Consider the following 21,562-nt stretch of genomic DNA (forward strand, 5'->3'; position numbering starts at 1 on the left):
TTAGTTAAAAATTGTTAAAGTTATTAAAAAATCGCCAGTCCATTAACGTATCTCAGGCCACTAGAACATGAAATGTAGGAACAAATTAAAATATTTTGAGAAATATTAAAATAAAAGCTTAATTTTACTTAAAATATATCCATATTTACTTGTATATGAGTTTTTGTCTTCGTAGGATACCGTTAACCTATTCGCAGGTATGACCAAAAAAAATTATTTTTTTTAACGGCAGTTTGAAAACTCCAATTTCAAATTTTTAAAAATTTTGTTAAACAAATTTCAGAATTTCAGATCATCACATGGGGATTTATTTACAACATAATAGGGAATAAAAATGTGAAAAATGTATGAAAATACATCCTATAGTTTTTCCGTACCTGCTATTTAAATTTTGCAATTTTCGAGAAAAACTAATTTTTTGGCCATATTTTGGCGAATGTGCCGAATTTCCCTACTTTAATGATTTTTAAGTAAAACCTATTCAGAATATTATAGTCCATGTAATTTTAAATATAGTCTGAAAGCTTTACTAAAATCGGAAAACGATAACCCTTAAATAGAGAAGGTCAAAGGTCAAATGTTGCAATATTTGGAATTTCTCATGTTGCAATATTTGGAATTTCTCATGGAAAAATACCGAAATGTTATATATTTTTGGACCGATTTTGGAAAAACTGCGACAAATATTTCTACCATGAAGCTTGTGCATATATGTAATTCGTAAATAGTATATATATTTTTAGTATGTATACAATGAAATATTTCGTTAAGTCACAAGGTCTCTTATCATGTCATATTGTCATAATGTCCTAATATTTCACAATGGTTTTTATTGTTTTTCAAGTAAAAAATGTCCTAAAATAATAGTACTCTGTATGCTATGTTTATTGTGTTATCGTAACCAACCAGTAGAGACCTTCGCCGAATGCCTAAGTGTCGGTTAAGCCGAGCTGCCGAGTCGAGATATTTTAAGACATTATGACTGATAATAGACCTTGTGAATTGACCAATTACATATATTGTTAAATATTTGTTGCAGTTTTCATGTAAAATTATGCATTTTTTCCAATTTTTTGACTAATATAGTAGTAATTTTAAACTTTGCTTGTGACATTTTTTGGCAATTAGTGCATGTTTTGTTTTTAAATACAACACTGTGTGAGTGCAAAATAAAAAACACAAAACAAAAAAGATTAAAGAAAAATCATAACAAAATAAGTTTCATTGCATTAAATATATTTATTGTGATTTAAAAATGTTTTAAATAAATATATTGTTAAAAACAACAAACATATAAACTAATAGAGGTTTTGTCACATGCAATTACATATGTACGTGTGAACGTGGAAATTATGAATCTTATGTATAACGTGAATTTTGACTTACACATGGAATTCCTATGTATTGAATACATGTCCCAATCAGAGTACGGAAATAAACAAATCGAAATGTTTGCTATCGTTTTGTTTTTTGCAGTGAGTAAAACAAAAACCAAACATAAACAATGAGAATGATTGTCCCATTTTGTTTTGTATTGTTTTTGCTCATGAGCAGCTTTGCCACTCATAAAATATTTTTCCTACCAAATTTCTGATTAAAAACTACCAAAACCTACCAAATTTTAAATATTTGAGAAATGTTATTTGGATTCGTTTCAAAATTAATAGTTAAATTAAAATTATATAATTGCTGCAATAACATTACCCAAAGGAAGAATATTATTTAATAACACTACAATCAATGTGTGTGGATCGTTTCATAATTGACCATAGCTCCCATATAGGGTCCACTTCTACAATAACTTTAAAGAGCGTAAAACTCCTAAAAGCGTTGCTATCCCGACAAAATTCAACACAAATACGTTTCATATTGTTACGTTTTAACCTTTTTAAAACGCTGGTTTATTTCCTTTAAATAAACCGGATACTTTTGATTGCAAATAAAAGCCGTTTAGTAGTTTAAAAATTGTAACAACTCTTTATTTATTCAAAATGTACAACAACCACAGAATTAAATAGCCACTCAATGTTTTTTATACACGTTTATAAATTCTCAGAAATACAGACACAATTTATAATGTACACGAATTTACTTGAAAAACACAACACACTTTAAGGCACTTAGTTGATGTTTATTCGAAAAGCGTCTCTGATAAACTGCTAACGACTGCAACCTCTGCTACTATTTATAACACTACCATCTGCATTCTAGATTTCTCTTTAACTGTCTAGAGGTTTCTAATACATACGCCATCTGTGGTGTACTTTCTACAATGTTCTTTAACTGAATATTCGAAATCGAATACAGCGTTGCCAACTTACGATCAAATCAACTGAAAGCTTTTATTTAATAATGCCCACAGATATGTTACAGTTTTACAGCACTGTTATTTGAAAGCATTCTGCTAATTTTAAATCAGCCGTTAAAATCGTTATATTTGAATTCAAGTACAATTTCGTAACACTGCCCCCCGCTTAAGCCTGTTCGTCCCGAATAGGCATAGATTCACTTCTCCCATAGGCAGCTAGTCGTTCTAGATGTACGACCTTCATTTTAGATCTCGGGCTCTTTTCTTTCTGTATTCTGTACACCACATCGTTTAATTTCTTAATCACCTTGTATGGTCCATCCCAATGGGTTTGTAGTTTGGGAGACAGTCCTTTCTTGCGTTGTGGGTTATACAGCAGTACAAGTTGGCCTTCATTAAATCCCTCAGAATTCGCTGCTCGATCGTATCTGGCTTTCATTTTGTCGCTGGTCATTTTTATTCGTCTGCGTACGAATTCGTGAAGTTCGTTAAGGTCATCTTGCTCTTGGGAAGTGTTTTCATTATTTGATGAGGGCTTAATACCGAATTCTAAATCGCCAGGCAACTTGAGTTCTGCCCCGAAGACAATTTTTGCAGGTGTTCGAGAGGTCGAGTCATGAACAGCTGACCTGTATGCCAATAGAAATTTTGGTATGTGTTCATCCCAGTCCTTCTGGTGTGCACTGACCACTTTTCTTAAATATTCCTCCAGGGTGCGATTGAATCTTTCGACCATGCCATCAGATTGAGGATGCAGTGGCGTTGTTCTAGTTTTTCTTATTCCGTATAAATTGCACATTTCCTTGAATACGGCGGATTCAAAATTTCTACCCTGATCCGAGTGCAACTCCAGTGGAACACCATAGCGACACACCCAGTTGTTCACAAATACGCTTATAACCGTTTTAGCTTCCTGATTGGGTATTGCATATACCTCTGGCCATTTGCTGAAATAATCCATAACCACTAGAACGTAACGGTTTCCAGCATCACTCACAGGGAAAGGGCCTGTTATACTGCTGAAGTTGTCCACGACGTCTTCTTACTGGGCCCTTCGCTGCTATGCATTGTGGACAATTGGCTTGCTGACAACCCACCCAATAAAAACGTTGTTTTAGCTTCTCTAAGGTTTTTGTCACACCAAGATGACCACCACTGGTACCGTCATGAAACTCTTTCATTACTTCGTTTATTTTAGAGGATGGTACAACAATTAGATTTGTCACTGTTTTACCGTCAGCACTTTCCCATATGCGGTATAAGCAGCCATTTAACAATTGTAGACTATTCCATAGGGCCCAATATGATTTCATCAGTGGACTTTCGGCCGATATATCATTGCGGGCTGGCCTTCTGCCTTCTTCTTTTGCCGATATTATTTTAGACAGTATGGGGTCATTTCTCTGCGATACAGAACAATCTGCACTGGACTCTATATGCATTAGTCGAACGTCAATGACACATTCCTTTCTCTCGGCTTTTGCGCAATGCTTGCATTCCACGTTGCAAGGCCGTCTTGAGAGCGCGTCCGCATTGCCGTGTTTCAAAGCCTTCCGGTGCTCGATGCTAAAGTCATAGCTCTGAAGCCGCTCAATCCAACGAGCCAGTTGCCCTTCAGGTTGTTTAAATTGCAACAACCACCTGAGGGCAGAATGATCGGTTCTCAGTTGGAAGTGCTGACCATACAAATACTTGTGGAAATGCTTCACACACTCTAATACTGCCAAGAGTTCACGTCGCGTTACGCAGTAATTTCTCTCAGGCTTGGAAAGTATTCGGCAGTAGTAGGCTATGACCTTTTCCGTCCCGTTGATCACCTGCGAAAGCACACCGCCTATTCCTTATCCACTCGCATCGCTGTCTAGCACAAACTTCGCCCCTGGGATGGGATATGCCAAAATTGGCGCTGTACACAACAATTCCTTTAACTGAAGGAATGCCTGTTCTTGAGATTCACTCCACAGGAACGCTCGCGACTTTTGCGTTAGCTCGTGTAGGCTTGCGGCAACACTGGCAAAATTCGGTACAAATCGTCGGTAGTACGTGCAAAGGCCTTGAAAACTACGCAATTCGTGAAGATTTCTCGGACGAGGCCTGTCCTTTACAGCTCGTATTTTATCCTCATCTGTTGATATGCCGTCTGCTGCTACGCGATGCCCTAAATACTTAACTTCTTTTTGGAACAATGCACATTTCTTTACGCTAAGTTTTAGTCCAGCCGCTGCTATTCGTTTAAGGACTTCTTCAAGGTTTTTCAAGTGTTCATCGAAAGACTTCCCCATGACAATTATGTCATCGAGGTACACCAAGCATGTCTTCCAGTGAAGTCCTTTCAACACATGTTCCACTAAACGCTCGAATGTGACTGGAGCATTGCAGAGTCCAAAGGGCATCACATTAAACTGCCATAATCCATCACTGGCACTAAACGCAGTTTTCTCTTTGTCTTTTTCTGCAATCTCTGCCTGCCAATAACCACTTTGCAAGTCCAATGTGGAGAACCATTTTGTTCCAGCTAATGTGTCCAGAGTGTCGTCAATTCAATTTTTGGTAACGTCGTTCAGCTTTCTATAATCGACGCAAAACCTAATGCTGCCGTCTTTCTTTTTAACTAACACAACAAGCGAGCTGCAAGGACTTGAAGATGGTTCGATTACTCCATACCGCTCCATTTCGTTAACCAAATCCTTCACCTCACTTCGTTTTGCCAGAGGAATACTTCTGGGCGCCTGCTTTATGGGCCTCGCTTCGCCAGTATTATTTGATGCTTTACAATTGCGAAGATCGAGGTATGTTTCTTCAGAAGCTGTTTGGCCTTATTTCTATCGGGCGGCGCTAATCCTCCTACCCATTTCCCCACATATTCCGCTAGTAGCTCGTGTTCCTTGGTGGATTTATTGGCATGTTCCTCTGCTGAAGTGCATCGACCTATTTCGGAATTTGGCTTAACGACTTTTTCAGAGCTGGACAGGTTAAGCACTCTTACAGGAACTATTTTGTTGTTGCAGGGTTTAACGAGGGCTTTTGCTGTTATAAGATCACTTTTTATTTCAGCTGGTTCTACCACCCACAAACTGTTGTCCTCACAATATCCCTCCATACGGGCCCATACTAAAGTTTCTGACTGTGGTGGTAGTCTCAGATGCTCGACGGTAACTAGCTTTCTTACTTGAGTCCTATTTTCATATCCGACGTCAAGGGGTATTTCCACATTTCGCCAAATCATAACCTTTTGTCCCATATCCAAAGTAATGCCATGACTAATCATGAAATCAGCACCAATGATTACTTCGTCCACAATATCGGCAACAATAAATACATGATTGACGCTAACATTGGCAATGGTTACTTTCACATTTACTTTACCATAGACAGTGGCTGGCTCCCCAGTAGCTGTGCGCAGACTTACCCCACGTAAGGGTTCAATTGTGTTTTTGACTAAATCGGGCTTGACGATAGACTGTGATGCCCCAGTGTCTATAGTAAAAACGTGTTTCTGACCGTTTATGTACCCACAAGCAGTAAGGTTGCTATTTTTCTCCTGACTTACGGATATGGAGATTGTGGGGCCCTCAGATGTGGGAGCTAGTTCTTGCCCCATAGCGCTAGCTCGTTTTAGTTTAAAGGTGACTCTTGTGATGAACTACGATTCGCATGCTGCTCGTTTCTTGGCGAAACAGATCTGGCTCGTTTTCTCGATGCTTTGCAGTTTCGCTGAATATGACCAGTTTTTCCGCAGTTATAGCATTTGATTTTAGCTTTACCTTGCTTCTCATTTAAAGCCTCTAAAACTGCCTCTTTTATTTCACTGACTATATTTCTCTCATTTTCAGCTATAACCTCGATATTCCGTACCTTGCATATTTGCGGCATAGACATTAATTTTGCTGTTTCTTGTGCCAACGCGAATGAAACGGTTTCCGCAAATGTTGACTTCCGTGTGGCATAAATCGCATATTTTACATCAGGGTCACGAAGCCCATTCACAAATGCCTCAATCTTGAAATGATCCAATAACGGGTGGTTTTCGTCTGGATATGTAAGCTGCATCAAACATTCAATTTCAGCCGCAAAGTCTTGTAGCGTTTCATTAGGTTTTTGTACTCTACCACGCAATTCCATTCGGTATATTTCTTTCATGTGTTCTCCACCATACTTACGTTGTAGAGCATCCATTATGTCATCATAGCTATTTCTGTTACTGGTACGCTTTCAAGAACTATTGCTGCGTTCCCTTTCAAAGCCAAAATCAATTCTATAGCTCTTTCTTCATTACTCCATACATTTATCTTGGCAACTGTATCAAACTGGAACTTGAAAACATTAAATGGTGTGCTGCCATCAAAACTAGGAGCCTTTATTCTACTCGATGTTTCTGAAATAATTCGCACCGGTCCGTCTTGGCATTGAAGATTATTAATTTTCATTTCCAGATCGAGAAATTTATTATCAACATCTTGGGATTGTTGTTCTAGGCCGCTCTCTAATTCGGACACCTTTTTGTCAACGACATTCACTCTGCTGTTAATAACCTCAGACATTTCCTGAATTTTTTTCATCTGTAGCTCTAGAGGATTCTTGAAGTTTCGCTTCCATTTCAGCTAAGTGTTTGATAGTTTCTTTGACTTCAGCTTTAACCTCAGCACGAAGTTTCTGATTGTCGGCAAGAAGTTTCTCATTGTTTACTTTAGAAGTTTCTTGAACTTCTTTAACTTCAGACAGAAGTTTCTCGTTGGCTGTTTCCATTTTTTCCATCATAGCAGCGAACATTGTGCTTAAATCCAAGCTGCTTGTTGTTGAACGTGTAGAAACTTCCATTTCTTCCTTATACTCGAATTCGTAAGCACCGATGTCAATATCACGGCGCTTAAATTCATCTATGAGCCTCTTCTGCAATTCCGCCTTATTACCTGCTGTTGGTAACTCCAACTTACTCAGTTCTTTCTTGAGTTGTTCAACTTTTAGTTCTTCAAACTTCATGCTTATTAATTTGCAAAACGCTGGTTTATTTCCTTTAAATAAACCGGATACTTTTGATTGCAAATAAAAGCCGTTTAGTAGTTTAAAAATTATAACAACTCTTTATTTATTCAAAATGTACAACAACAACAGAATTAAATAGCCACTCAATGTTTTTTTATGCACGTTTATAAATTCTCAGAAATACAGACACAATTTATAATGTACACGAATTTACTTGAAAAACACAACACACTCATTTGATGTTTATTCGAAAAGCATCTCTGATAAACTCACTAACGACTGCAACCTCTGCTACTATTTATAACACTGCCATCTGCACTCTAGATTTCTCTTTAACTGTATTAGAGGTTTCTAATACATACGCCATCTGTGGTGTACTTTCTACAATGTTCTTTAACTGAATATTCGAAATCGAATACAGCGTTGCCAACTTACGATCAAATCAACTGAAAGCTTTTATTTAATAATGCCCACAGATATGTTACAGTTTTACAGCACTGTTATTTGAAAGCATTATGCTACTTTTAAATCAGCCGTTAAAATCGTTATATTTGAATTCAAGTACAATTTCGTAACAATATATTTAATATATGGGAGCTATGACTAATTATGGACCGAGCGCTATAAAATTTAGTGACATGACTTTTGTATATACATATATACATTATTTGTGTTGAGTGTTATTAGAATACCAATATTTTTAAGAGATTTAAACTTGTTGAAGTGATTTTCGGAAGTGGGCCTATATGGTAGCTATGACTAATTGTGGACCGATCATCCCAAAATTTGGTGAGACGAGTTCGACTTATATAAAACTTATTTTTCCCCACTATTGTGGTGTTGGGTATAAATATATAACTGCACCTAGAAATGCTCGGGTATAGATCAATATTCTATCAGGGGGCTGGAATCCAATAACTTTGTACGTTTTATTTGTGAGGATTGCATGCAGTATATAAGAAATGTTGTTCGTGTTTTGGGTGAAATTCAAAATGGTGTAAGAATAAATAAAAAAAACTTAAAAGAATATAAAAGGGAATTTGAAACATCACTGAGACAAAATGAAAATGAAATCAAACAATTACTGCAGGCAATAGAAAAACGATATGAAGAAAGACTTAAAATAATTGACAATACGTGACATGAAATTAAATAACTATACTATAAAGCCAAGAAATGTGTAACAATATAAAACAAACAAATGTAAGGATGTGTAACGAAATAAAAAAGTTGATAAAAGAAACAAATGTCAAACAAAATAAACTATCATTCTCTGATGCATTGAAAAACAACGTGGCATTGCCGGAAGTTAAAAATCAAGTACTTTTAATAATTAAACCAAAAGAAAAACAAAAAATTTAAAAAACGAAAGACGATTTAAATATAAAAGTAGATCCGGTAAATTTTAAAATAACAAACATTGAAAATAGAAAAAATGGTACATCAGTGATACAAAGTGAAAATATATGTACAGTGAGTGTCACTCAAAATCGTACAACATATTTTTTTTTTAAATATTATGAAATTATACAGGCAATAATAGGTGATTATATAAAAAATTAAAAGTCATTTTATTAATTGGAACAAAAAATATGTATTTCAACAAAAAAAGTTAACAAAACTTCAATTCGTTAAAAAAATATTGATGAAAATTAAAGAACATCAAAAAATTCATATTTCACTTAAATTCGTACAATTATATTAAATTATAATTAAAACTTTAAAAATTAAAAAAAATGTTAATATTAAATAATCCTAATACTTTGTAGGGTATCATTTGCTATTTTTTAGTGCCTTTACGATTTTAAATGAAGCGTTGATATTCTGGGCACTGACAGTCTTACCCAATTTTTTTATTTGTGGATAAGGGCAATTAAAATTATACCCAATTTTCTGATAGGTAATAGCACACACAATATAAAAATAGCATTTTAAAATATTTCCAAAACATCAACTTTCTAAAACTAATAAATAAAATTTGACTACGATGGTGTACGATTTTAAGTGACATTCACTGTAGATGAAAGAGAAAAAATAAAAACCGCGATTGAAACCAAAATGAGTGAAAGTTATGATATAAAAGTCCCAAATGAGATCGAAATGTCCATTTTTTTAGCTGATATGAGTTTTAAATATGAAGATAGAGATCTGATTGAAAAATTAAAAAAACAAAATCAGACTAAACTAATTAAAGTGTATGAAATTAAGAGAAATAATAGAACCATATTTAACGCAAAATTAAAAATTGATAGTGAAACATACCCAAAAATAGTATCGGCTGAAAAGCTGAACGTCGGATGGGACAAATGTAGAGTTTTTGAAGGAACAGATATACTACAATGTTTTAAATGTAAAAAACGCCACCGAAGTAAAATAATTAAATAAAGGTTGTTGGCTTGACTAATGCGCCACACAGAGTGATTTTGGTGTCAAAAAGTCAATTTTTCAAACACTCAATTTTAAAAATCAAATGATGCAGTTTTGTAGAGAAATGTTTAAAGATAAAATGTATACTTATAGTTTTACGAAAAATTTTATTTTATTTTTAAAAAATTGAAGTAAAGTCCATGCAAGGGTGTTAAGCAAAAATGTACTTATATTTTCACGCAATTCAGTGGTTTATACACATCTGCTCAAAATAATAGATACACCAAAATTTATTTTTTAAAAACGAAAAAAAATAATGGTATATTGTAAAATTACAAAAAAAATTCAGTCGATTTTTATTTATAGTTAAAAGGAGAGTAAAAAACAAAAACAAAATATTTCATAATTAATAATAAATATTATAAAGTAAATTAAATTTCTTAAATTTCGAAAAATTTGGTGCTCATAATAATAGATACATTTTTAAAAATTCTTATTAAACAAAAGCTAATAAATTTTATCTTAAAAAAATTAGTTTATTATTAAAGTAAAGCTAGTATCCAGTATATCCACCTTTGTTTTGTAAAACTTTCTCCACTCTTCTGGGCATACTGGATATCAAGTTCTGACACTTCTCCAATGGAATCTCGTACCATATTTTTTGCGTTTTCTCCCATAAATCGTCTTTATTTTTGAAAACTTCCTTCGAAAGCCTTATCTTTAATTCACTCCACAAGTTTTCTATTGGGTTTAAATCAGGGGATTGGCTGGGCCAGCTTAAAACAGGTACGTTATTCTCCAAGAACTAGTTTTTAACTAATCTTGAACTATGTTTTGGGTCGTTGTCTGGCATATTTTCCGATGCATATGGAAGCATTACGTTTTCCAATATGTCTCTATACCCACTAGCATTCATGGTATCTTCTATTCGGAATATCGGACCAACACCATTCCATGAAAAGCAACCCCAAACCATTATGTTTCCCCCGCCATGTTTTACCGTCTTTTTTGTAAATTTAACGTGGAATTCTTTTCCTTTTGGTCGGCGTACATTTCTTTGGCAGTCGTTTCCAAACAAATTTTATTTTTGTTTCGTCGCTCCATAAAATATTTCTCCATTTTTTTTCGCCTTCACACCCGGACCATTGTAAGTGCTCTTTAGCAAATTCTAATCTTGTCTTGATATTTTTTTGGTGCATTAGTGGCACTTTTCTGGCAATTCTTCCCGGCAATTTAGCTTGTAAAAGACGACGACGAACTGTTTGTGGACTGATTTCGTTACATAGCTCCGCAGAAATAGCTTTCGATGATATGAAAGGGTCTTTTTTAACCATAAGGACGATCCGCCTATCTGTTTCTGGACTGGTTTTCTTTGGTCTACCGCGAGTTTCTCTTTTTTGTTTTTTAGATAAAGCATTTTGGACAAAATGTACAGATCTTCCTATGCTCTTTGCTATTTCCCGTAATGATTTTCCTTGATTTCTCATCGTTTGAACAATTTTTTTCTCATCTTCGGTACAATGATGATTTCGTCCCATTTTCTTCAAAAGAGTCCTATTTTTTATAAAATTGTTGCTAAAATTTAAATTATACTTACTGTTTCACGTAAATAGGAACAAAAAATTGCACAAAAAAAAAATTGTATATAAACAAATTACAAATTACTGATGTGTATCTATTTTTATGAGCAAATAATTTTTTGTAATTCAAATAAATTCGTTTTTAAAAATCAACATGAAAGCAAATAGTTGCCAGATTTTTGACTGACATGACATTGCCAGATAGAAATTTTAATAATATGATGTATTCTTAACGCTTGCGAGGAAATTTTCAATGTTACCGCCATTTAAATTTTTTCCAATTAGGTGTATCTATTATTTTGAGCAGATGTGTATATGGGGCATTTCATGTCAAGTGAACCAACTTTTGAAATCGATGTCTTCCGATCGGGATGAAATTTGCACCAAGGTTAGCTCTATTGGATAGTAACTCAGACACAATTTTTCAACAACATCGGTCGAGAACTCTCTGAGTTATAGGGGGTAAAATTTTGACAATTTGGTCAAACAGGGGTTTTTTCTTATCCATGTAACTTATTACCTATTGTTCTTAGCAAAATGTGTCCCAAATAGTATAGATAGCTATTTCTTCGATCTTTCGAAAAAAAATATTTAAAAAAAAAAATAAAAAATTTTTAATATTTTTTTTCCGAAATCAAAAACTTTTTTGACTTTTTTTTAAAATACGTCCTTTTTTTTTTTTTTTCTTAAAATAAAGTTTAGATATTTTCCTTGAACACCTACTTGGTCGCTTAGTGGGATGCGAGTGGGATATCTATCAAAATAAATATTTTGTAACTCAAAACATAAAATTTTTGACTTTTTTTGCAAAATCAAAAACTTTGTTGACTTTTTTTTTTTCAAAATGGACCCTTTTTTAATCTTTTTTTTTAGGTCAAACAAAAGCTTAGATATTATCCTTGAAGACCCTTTTGGTCGCTTAGTGGGATGCGAGTGGGATATCTATCAAAATAAATATTTTTTAACTCAAGACTTACAATTTTTGACTTTTTTTTTGCAAATACGATTTTTTTTCCAAATGGGCCCTTTTTTTAAAATTTTTTTTGTAGTCAAAAGAAAGCTTAGGTCCATTCCTTTAAGATATTTTTAGTCCCTTAGTGGGATGCGAGTGGGATATCTATCAAAATAAATATTTTGTAACGCAAGACATACAATTTTTTAATTTTTTTTTGCAAAATCAAAATTTTTTTCAAATATGGGCCCTTTTTTAATTTTTTTTTTTGCTCAAAAGAAAGCCTAGGTTCATTCCTTTAAGATATTTTTAGTCCCTTAGTGGGATGCGAGTGGGATATCTATCAAAATAAATGTTTTAACACAAAAATTGTATGTCTTGAGTTACAAAACATTTATTTTGATATATATCCCACTCGCATCCCACTAAGCGATCAAAACCATCTTAAAGGAATAGGCCTAAGCTTTCTTTATAGCAAAAAAAAAAAAATTACAAAAAGGGCCCATTTTAAAAAAAAGTCAAAAAAGTTTTTGATTTTGCCAAAAAATCAAAAATTGTATATCTTGAGTTACAAAATATTTATTTTGATAGATATCCCACTCGTATCCCACTAAGGGACCTAAAATATCTTAAAGGAATGGACCTAAGCTTTCTTTTGACTAAAAAAAAATTTTAAAAAAAGGGCCCATTTTGAAAAAAAATTCGAATTTGCAGAAAAAAGTCAATAATTGAATGTCTTGAGTTACAACATTTTTATTTTAATAGATATCCTACTCACATCTTCCTAAGTGACAAAATAGGTCTTAAAGGAAAAGACCTAAGCTTTCTTTTGAGCAAAAAAAAATTTTTAAAAAAAAGTCCCATATTGGAAAAAAATTTCGATTTTGCAAAAAAAAATTAAAAAATTGTTACAAAATATTTATTTTGATAGATATCCCACTCGCATCCCACTAAGGGACTAAAAATATCTTAAAGGAATGGACCTAGGCTTTCTTTTGAGCAAAAAAAAAAAATTAAAAAAGGGCCCATATTGGAAAAAAATTTTGATTTTGCAAAAAAAAATTAAAAAATTGTATGTCTTGCGTTACAAAATATTTATTTTGATAGATATCCCACTCGCATCCTACTAAGGGACTAAAAATATCTTAAAGGAATGGACCTAAGCTTTCTTTTGACTACAAAAAAAAATTAAAAAATATTTATTTTGATAGATATCCCACTCGCATCCCACTAAGCGACCAAAAGGGTCTTCAAGGATAATATCTAAGCTTTTGTTTGACCTAAAAAAAAAGATTAAAAAAGGGTCCATTTTGAAAAAAAAAAGTCAACAAAGTTTTTGATTTTGCAAAAAAAGTCAAAAATTTTATGTTTTGAGTTACAAAATATTTATTTTGATAGATATCCCACTCGCATCCCACTAAGCGACCAAGTAGGTGTTCAAGGAAAATATCTAAACTTTATTTTAAAAAAAAAAAAAAAAAAAAAAAAAAAGGACGTATTTTAAAAAAAAGTCAAAAAAGTTTTTGATTTCGGAAAAAAAATATTAAAAATTTTTTATTTTTTTTTTTAAATATTTTTTTTTCGAAAGATCGAAGAAATAGCTATCTATACTATTTGGGACACATTTTGCTAAGAACAATAGGTAATAAGTTACATGGATAAGAAAAAACCCCTGTTTGACCAAATTGTCAAAATTTTACCCCCTATAACTCAGAGAGTTCTCGACCGATGTTGTTGAAAAATTGTGTCTGAGTTACTATCCAATAGAGCTAACCTTGGTGCAAATTTCATCCCGATCGGAAGACATCGATTTCAAAAGTTGGTTCACTTGACATGAAATGCCCCATATGTATAATTTTCCTTTAACATATTTGAAAAATATTAAATTTCTCCATAAATAAAAAAAAAAATTATGGGGATATCATAAACCGTTAAGAAGATATGCCCAAATCTATAAGTCTCTAAAAATTATTTTATTTTTGATTTTCCATGGATAAAAAAATGTAGCCCCACTTTCCCCGAAGCTGTCTTGTTTCGATTAAAAAAAATAGTTTTCGGAATTGGATGAAAACTTAACTTTTTTTGTTGAATAATAAACGAAATATCAAAAAAATTCTTATCTATGTATGGGTTTCGTGGGCGGTGGGCGTGACCGATTTTATTGAAACTCGGCATGCGTTCCTTTTTTGTTTCAATAAATGTATATACCAAATTTCTGGACTTTTGCTTGGGTATAAACAATTTTATGCGAAAAAATCTATTTGGATTGTATGGGCAGTGGGCTTTGGGCGTGGACGATTTTGATAAAATTTAATTTTTTTCCTAATTTAGTCCATATAATTCTTGGTGCTAAATTTCAATGCTCTACGACCACTCCTTATAATTTTTGCACAAAAATGTATTGCATTTGGATTGCATGAGCGGTATGCGGTGGGCATGGCCGATTTTAAGTGGGCGTTGGGCGTGGTCGATTTTGATAAAATTTTATTTTTTTCTTGTTTGGTCCATATAATTCTCGGTGCCGAATTTCAGCGCTCTACGACCACTCCTTATAATTTTTCCAAAAAAAATGAATGAAGCCATCCCTCTGTGCGACCTCTGCACATGCACTAACAACAAACATAACGCGCAATTGCAGAGTTGTCAATACAAGCTTTTCTCCTCCTCCTTTCACCACCTTTCCTTCTACAATCTATCCCCTTTCCAAAGAAAGTAACACAACTAATAAATAGGCATATTAATTATTTTTTACTTCTTTTTAAAATAAAGTTTGGCGATTTTGGTGACCAATTTTTTTTATTTGCCCCCAAAGTTTGTGAAAATCAGTGAGTCCTCCAGAAAAGGTGTCATCAGTTTTAGGCGAACAGCTAATTCAGACTTGGTGGTAACGCTTAACTATATATGGCAATAATATAGCTAAAGGTATGGTCACACAAGGCAAATATTTACTCAAAAAAGCGTAACCACTTTTTTACAACAATTTAGTCAAATAAAACTAAATATTTAAAAAAAATAGTTTTTCTCTTTTTTTTATAGAGTAACTAATAGCTTTTAGTTCATGAGATATATAGGTTTATTTTTTCAATTTTGCTCGATTTTTTTTTCGTTTTACTTATTTGTATCTTTGTAAATTAATTAAATTCTTAGAGTGGTATCAAACATTTTTATTAGATTTACATATAAAATTTTACATTGAGTTGTCCTTTGGTTACTTGCTTATTATGTATGTTATCTACAATAATGTAGAATATATTATAGTAAGTAATTATAATTTTACAAAATTAACTTAAGACATTTTTTACAATAAGTTTTTAGAAATTCTTAAATAGTAGTTGATGAATATGCAAAAATGGCTCCTTATATTATTTATGTCAACGCTTGCTTGTACATACATGTTTATTCGGATAATTTATGAAGATCTGCGTAGTTGACTATAGCTCTATGTAGGAACTCGTATTGTGCCTGAAAGAATAATAAAAAATATACATAAATTTTAAAAATATAATATAGTTAGGAAGATTGTTCAATTTAATTTTTTTTATACGTGTAATTTTATTGAATTCTTTCTACTTGTTAGGATTTATTATACTCCCTATAGACCGTAACTCCAAAAAAAAATTCGCACGACAGTTTCGAAATATAAAAAATTTGCCGAACGTAGGGATCGCCTTTTTACATTTTTCGTTATATCTTTGGCATTTACAGTCGGATCTTAAAGTACGATATATCAATGTTTTGTCTCGAGAAGACCAATATTTTTCTCTAAGGGCCATTGCCCTCATGTATCCCGTGTTAAGTATTTATCCACTAGATCTATGTTCCTTCCACCATAAAATTTAATTATACCAAAAGAAAAAAAATCGTAACTGCCTTGCAGAAATACATTAGATTAGGGGGTGTACTGCGCACTTGTAAGGTGGTACACTCTATTTTACACCCTTGGATGGGGATATTTTGATAGTGGCAATATTGTTCGCCACTTTTTATGTTAAGTTTTTTAAGATTTAATCGTTCATTGCCCTTCCAGTATCACACTAAAAATTTATAAACTCTCCACAAGGTAATATAAATAAATTAAATTTATTTGAAATATAAAATACAAAAGTTATCACTTATACATATTCCACTCGCATCCCACTACGAGACCAAAAAGCTTTTAAAGCGGCCCATTTTGGAAAAAAGTCTAAAATTGTATGTCTTGAGTTGTCAGACAAAAAAAAATTGTCTGACAACTCTGTCATGAAACAAGACTAGAAAATGTCGTCACAGATTATGAACAGATACGTAACGGTGTTAAAATTGATACATTTTAACACCGTGGCATCACACATTTAACACCATCGTAAGAAAGGAATAGAAAATATATATGTAAAATGTATTGCTATCTTTTTTCTTCGATGGTGTTAAATCAAGAAAAGTTGATACACCACTTTTATAAATGTCAGTTCAAATCTGTATATGTGTGTGATGTCGTGCTAAATAATTAAAAAAATTGCAAAAGTATTATTAAAACTTAATGGTTTTTGTAATTAATGTGTAAAGATAAACAATATACTAACTGTTAGGAGGCGAATATTACACTGCTCAAAGTTTAATTTTACACTTGGGGGATTAAAACGGTCTGCTATTAGGTCATAATGTCGAAATGTCTGTACATCGCTTTAAACTATGTTACACGGTTGTCTGATCTTACAATATTGTCAGATCTGGCAATGTGCTGGTATTGTACTGACAATGAAAAATTCTTAGCAAAAGTTAAATTGTCAGTTTAGACGATTGTAAGTAAACCTTACAATTTTATTGCCAGATAATTATTACACAATAAATTTATCTGCTAACAAAAATTGTCAGTTTATACGGTTGTCAGATTGTTGTATGACAAATGTTGCTAAATCCGTTGTTAGACATTGGCTTTAAATACATATGCAGAGTGTTGCTAATAGAAATAATTTATCGGACAATGGTGTTATTGTCAGATGCATAAAATTCGAACATCTGACAATAAAAATTAAAGGTGTTAAAGGTTGTTGCCTTTTAACAACCAATAGGTGCTTGGTAGATATGGAGGAAGATGATCCGAAAGGATCAGCGAAATGGAAAGCGTTGACTAAAGATGGAAAAAACAATGCTTTAAAACATATACATTAGAGTGTCCCTTAGAATTATTTTTTTTTTAAATGTTGAAACGGTACCCCCTGAAAACTTTCGTAATGACCTAAAATACCATCAAAAAAATGTTATACGAAGGACAATCCGTGCCGACTTTCGATTTAGTTTTGAGGTGCATTTACAAGGGAAAAAAATTAATTTTTTTCAGTTTTTTTAAAAATTTTGCTATTAAGTAATTGCAAAAGTAATTTATTTTAAAAAAATCGAAATGTGTACGTAATTATCGTAATGAGATATAAAGGGAATCCCTATATGATGATCAAAAAATTCTGAAATTTGTTTAACAAAATTTTTAAAAATTTGAAATTGGTGTTTTGAAACTGCCGTTAAAAAAAATATTTTTTTTTGGTTATACCTGCGAATAGGTTAACTGTATCCTATGAAGATAAAAACTAATATACAAGTAAATATGGATATATTTTAAGAAAGAATAAACTTTTGTTTTAATATTTCTCAAAATATATTCATTTTGTTCCAACATTTCTTGTACTAGTGGCTTGATACATGTTAATGGCCTGGCGATTTTTTAATAACTTTAACATTTTTTAATCAATTTTTGTCTTTTATATCTCATTAGAACGACAATTACGTACACATTTCGGTTCTATTAAATTAAATTGCAAAAGTAATTACTTAATAGCAAAATTTAAAAAAAAAACTTGTAAATGCATCTCAATACTAAGACCCCTTTTACAATGCAGAAATTGAAAGGCAGACATTTTTTTTATTCTCTCTGAACTAACCTAAACCTGTGTATTACACACTCTACCTCTTCAACCCGTCGCCCACTACTTCGTCTGTCTACCTTTCAGTTTCCGCGTTGTAAAAGGGGACTAAATCGAAAGTCGGCACGGGTTGCCCTTCTTAGAACAATCTAAACATTTGTGGTATTTTAGGTCATTACGAAAGTTTTCAGGGGGTACCGTTTCAACATTTCAACAAATTTAATTCTAAGGGACACTCAATATACATGTTGGGTGCCAACCTCAGTCGACTTGACTAATGCCCAGTTTTTGACTTCGCATTTAAATACGTGTTTAGTTAATTACTAGCTGAACCCGGTCCGCGTTGCTGGCCCTTAGAAAACATCTGTTTTATATTGCATCTCGATTTTAATTTACAGTTTTGGACAAAGTCGGTGATCCAATGAATTCAAAAATTCAGTAGGATAATCGACGGCTTGTGCCTCATTCATTACTGTGTCAATCTATTTGTATTTTATTGTTTTGCCAGGCAGTTTCAATTGTATTTGCTTATTGATCTTGTTAACATCATAATTTGTTGGTGCCAAAATTGCATGTTCCCACAGACAATCCGAATTGTTGTAGTTCGTTGTAAGACTTGGGAATACTTTGTCGACAACGTCTTGAATATTCATTTGCATTTGGCAGAAGTCCGGAAATGAAATTTCATTTGTGGAGGGATCAATTGGAATTTTTCATATCGTCATTGGGAAGCGTGAGCAATGATCCAAATCTATGGTATATTTGGCCTTTAACTTTAAAGGTGGGCATGAAGCCGACGTCATTTGAAAGCATGTGCTGTACTTTTGGATATTTTGAAGGAAGTGTTTGGAAATTGGATTGGCGCCGGAAATGTAACTTAGTAGCAGCTCAGACGGCTCAATAACTGGTCGCAGAATAACTTTACCGTTCGAACAGCACATTCCCGGGGATTCCTTATTGAACTTCAAAATGCTGCAATGTAAGTAATGTTTGTTCATTGCTCCAATTAGTACATCCTTGTGATTCCTGTAGTTATCATACTTATTATAATAAAATCCGGGCAACTTTAAATCGATTCTTTCTCTTGATCGAGACATTCGGGAGCGAACAACTATATGCTGTTGAGGTGTTTCTGCAGCACACGATGAAGATGCACTGCTGAAGCCGTGATTCTCGTTCTCTTCCCGTTTCCGCGACTCTAGACGTAGATGCCCTTTCGAAAACAAATTTTATTTGAATAAAACCGTTATTTTTTATTAAAAGTGATATGCGGATAGTTATTCAAAATATTATTTTTTTAATAGATTTCATATGGAAATTTTTTAATCATGCACCTAATTTGCAAGAGTAGACAAAATTGTTTATCATCGATTGATAATATAAAATAACTTCTATAGTACCGGACATGCGTTGAAATGTATTCCTTTTTTCGCTTACACCAAATCATTAATTTTTAGAATGATGTTAAGCAACAAAATGAAAATTGTCATTGTTTGAACGTTGGAAATAAAAAAAGTATTTATTTATATGACTTTACGGTGTTACCCGCTATGCTTTTCTGAAGATTCCGTGAAAACTTTATCAAAACCGGTCCAGCCGTTTTTGAGTCCATATGGAACATACATACACACACACACATCTGTTTTTATATATAATGGCATTAACGGTATAATGTAAAAATTAGATTTTTACACACCTCTCCGCCCACAGACCGAATATCAAAAATCTGATATACAGTGCTACGCGCTGGGTTATTCTGAACATTCCCTGAAAATTTCATCAAAATCGGTCCAGAAGTTTTTTATATATATAGATGGTTTCAGCGGTATAATGTAAAAATTTGATAATGCCACGCCCCTCCGCCCACAGACCGAATATCAAAAATCTGACTTTACAGTGTTACCCGCCAGGCTATTCTGAAGATTCCCTGAAAATTTCATCAAAATCGGTGGAGCCGTTTTTGAGTTCATTCGGAACATACATACACACACATACATACCCACATACAAACCCACATACAAACATCCATTTTTATATATATAGATAGAAGATTACTTAAATTTAAGTGGTATTTAAATACAGTTTGAGTTTTTCAGTGCTATTTAACTTTCCTTATTTAAATAAGATAAAAGTATGGTAGCACTACTAAAATTCAAAAATTTATCGATAGTTTTGCTTAAAACACCAAAACAAAAATTTATATATTTTGCCCTATAAGAAAAAAAGTTTATTAAACAATTAAATAATTGGTAGGAAAATGCACAAAAGAAGCTCCAATTGCCCCGCTTCGGAATTGTAGTTTTTGCAAGACGATTTAAAAAATACAGCGCTACAACAGAGTGAAAAAAAACAAACATCAAAAGTCAGCTGTTAAAAACATATGGTAGTTTATGAAACTTCAATAAAATTTAAATGGCCAACGTTGGCCATTTGAGTATCATTTTTAAAAGCACTGAGAAACTCATTTTCGTATTTATATGGCCAACGTTGGCCATTTGAGTATCATTTTTAAAAGCACTGAGAAACTCATTTTCGTATTTAAATAGAACTTAAAAATAATTCACATTTAAATACGATCTCAAAAAATGGCCCTAACTATTGTAAAACTAACGGACATGCGGACAATAGGTATATAGACAAATGAGGAGCCGCAGAACAAAAGGTACTTTTTCGCACATTTAAAATTTTTGGGAAAATGTGTTTTATTTATTTCGCCCCCTTAAAAACAGCATGAACCTGAATGGTAACAAGTTTCTTACATAACAATATATACATCTAACTGCCATAAGTTACCACATTAAATGTTAAGGATGTTTGATATAAAACCATTTTAATATCGCAAAAAGAACTTTTTTTTTTTTTTTTTTTTAACGTTTTATTGATTTATTGAATCTGTCTATTTTGACCTTACAATAAGTATTTAAATCTTATAACTAAAATTAAAACTATTTGCTCTTCAGCAAGAGAGCCATTATGGTAAACTGTCACTCATCTTAGCGGGGTGGTAGATCTGCTCTACGGAGCCTGGATCGGGTTTGGGTCTGCACAAGTTGTCTTGCAAGGGAATTGGGATGGTTTCGCAGCTTCACAATATATTTCTCACGGACTTTCTCGAACTCTTCCTTTACCAATGTCACTTCTAAGTCTCTGTGGATGTTTTCATTTCTTATGTACCATGGTGCTCCCGTCATGGTCCTAAGAATTTTAGATTGGGCCCTCTGTATAAGATCAATACTGGTGTTGCTAGCCATTCCCCATAATTGAATTCCATATGTCCAAATTGGTTTTAAAACGGTCTTATACAGGATGACTTTATATTCAAGGCTTAATTTTGATTGGTCACTGATTAACCAATGAAAGCTAGAGGCTTTTAACTTCATGTGAAGTCCCTTGGTTTCTATGTGTCGGCGCCAAGTAAGCCGTCTATCTAGATGAATACCAAGGTAGGTGACATAATCAGACTGCGGTATATTAACGT

General features: G+C 33.0%; 1 protein-coding gene across 1 annotated transcript in view; it reads right to left on the reverse strand.

Annotated features, from left to right (window-relative positions):
• Positions 1 to 15,339: 15,339 nt before the first annotated feature.
• Positions 15,340 to 21,562, reverse strand: part of Ptp69D (Protein tyrosine phosphatase 69D) — a 378,030-nt gene continuing 371,807 nt past the window's right edge. The window contains exon 12 of the mRNA XM_065506581.1: positions 15,340 to 15,652. Within this exon, the coding sequence (XP_065362653.1) occupies positions 15,587 to 15,652 (66 nt within the window). The 3' untranslated portion in view covers positions 15,340 to 15,586. The remainder of the gene's footprint in view (positions 15,653 to 21,562) is intronic.

The sequence above is a fragment of the Calliphora vicina genome, chromosome 3 (assembly GCF_958450345.1).
Source record: "Calliphora vicina chromosome 3, idCalVici1.1, whole genome shotgun sequence".
In the NCBI taxonomy this organism is placed as follows: Eukaryota; Metazoa; Arthropoda; class Insecta; order Diptera; family Calliphoridae; genus Calliphora; species Calliphora vicina.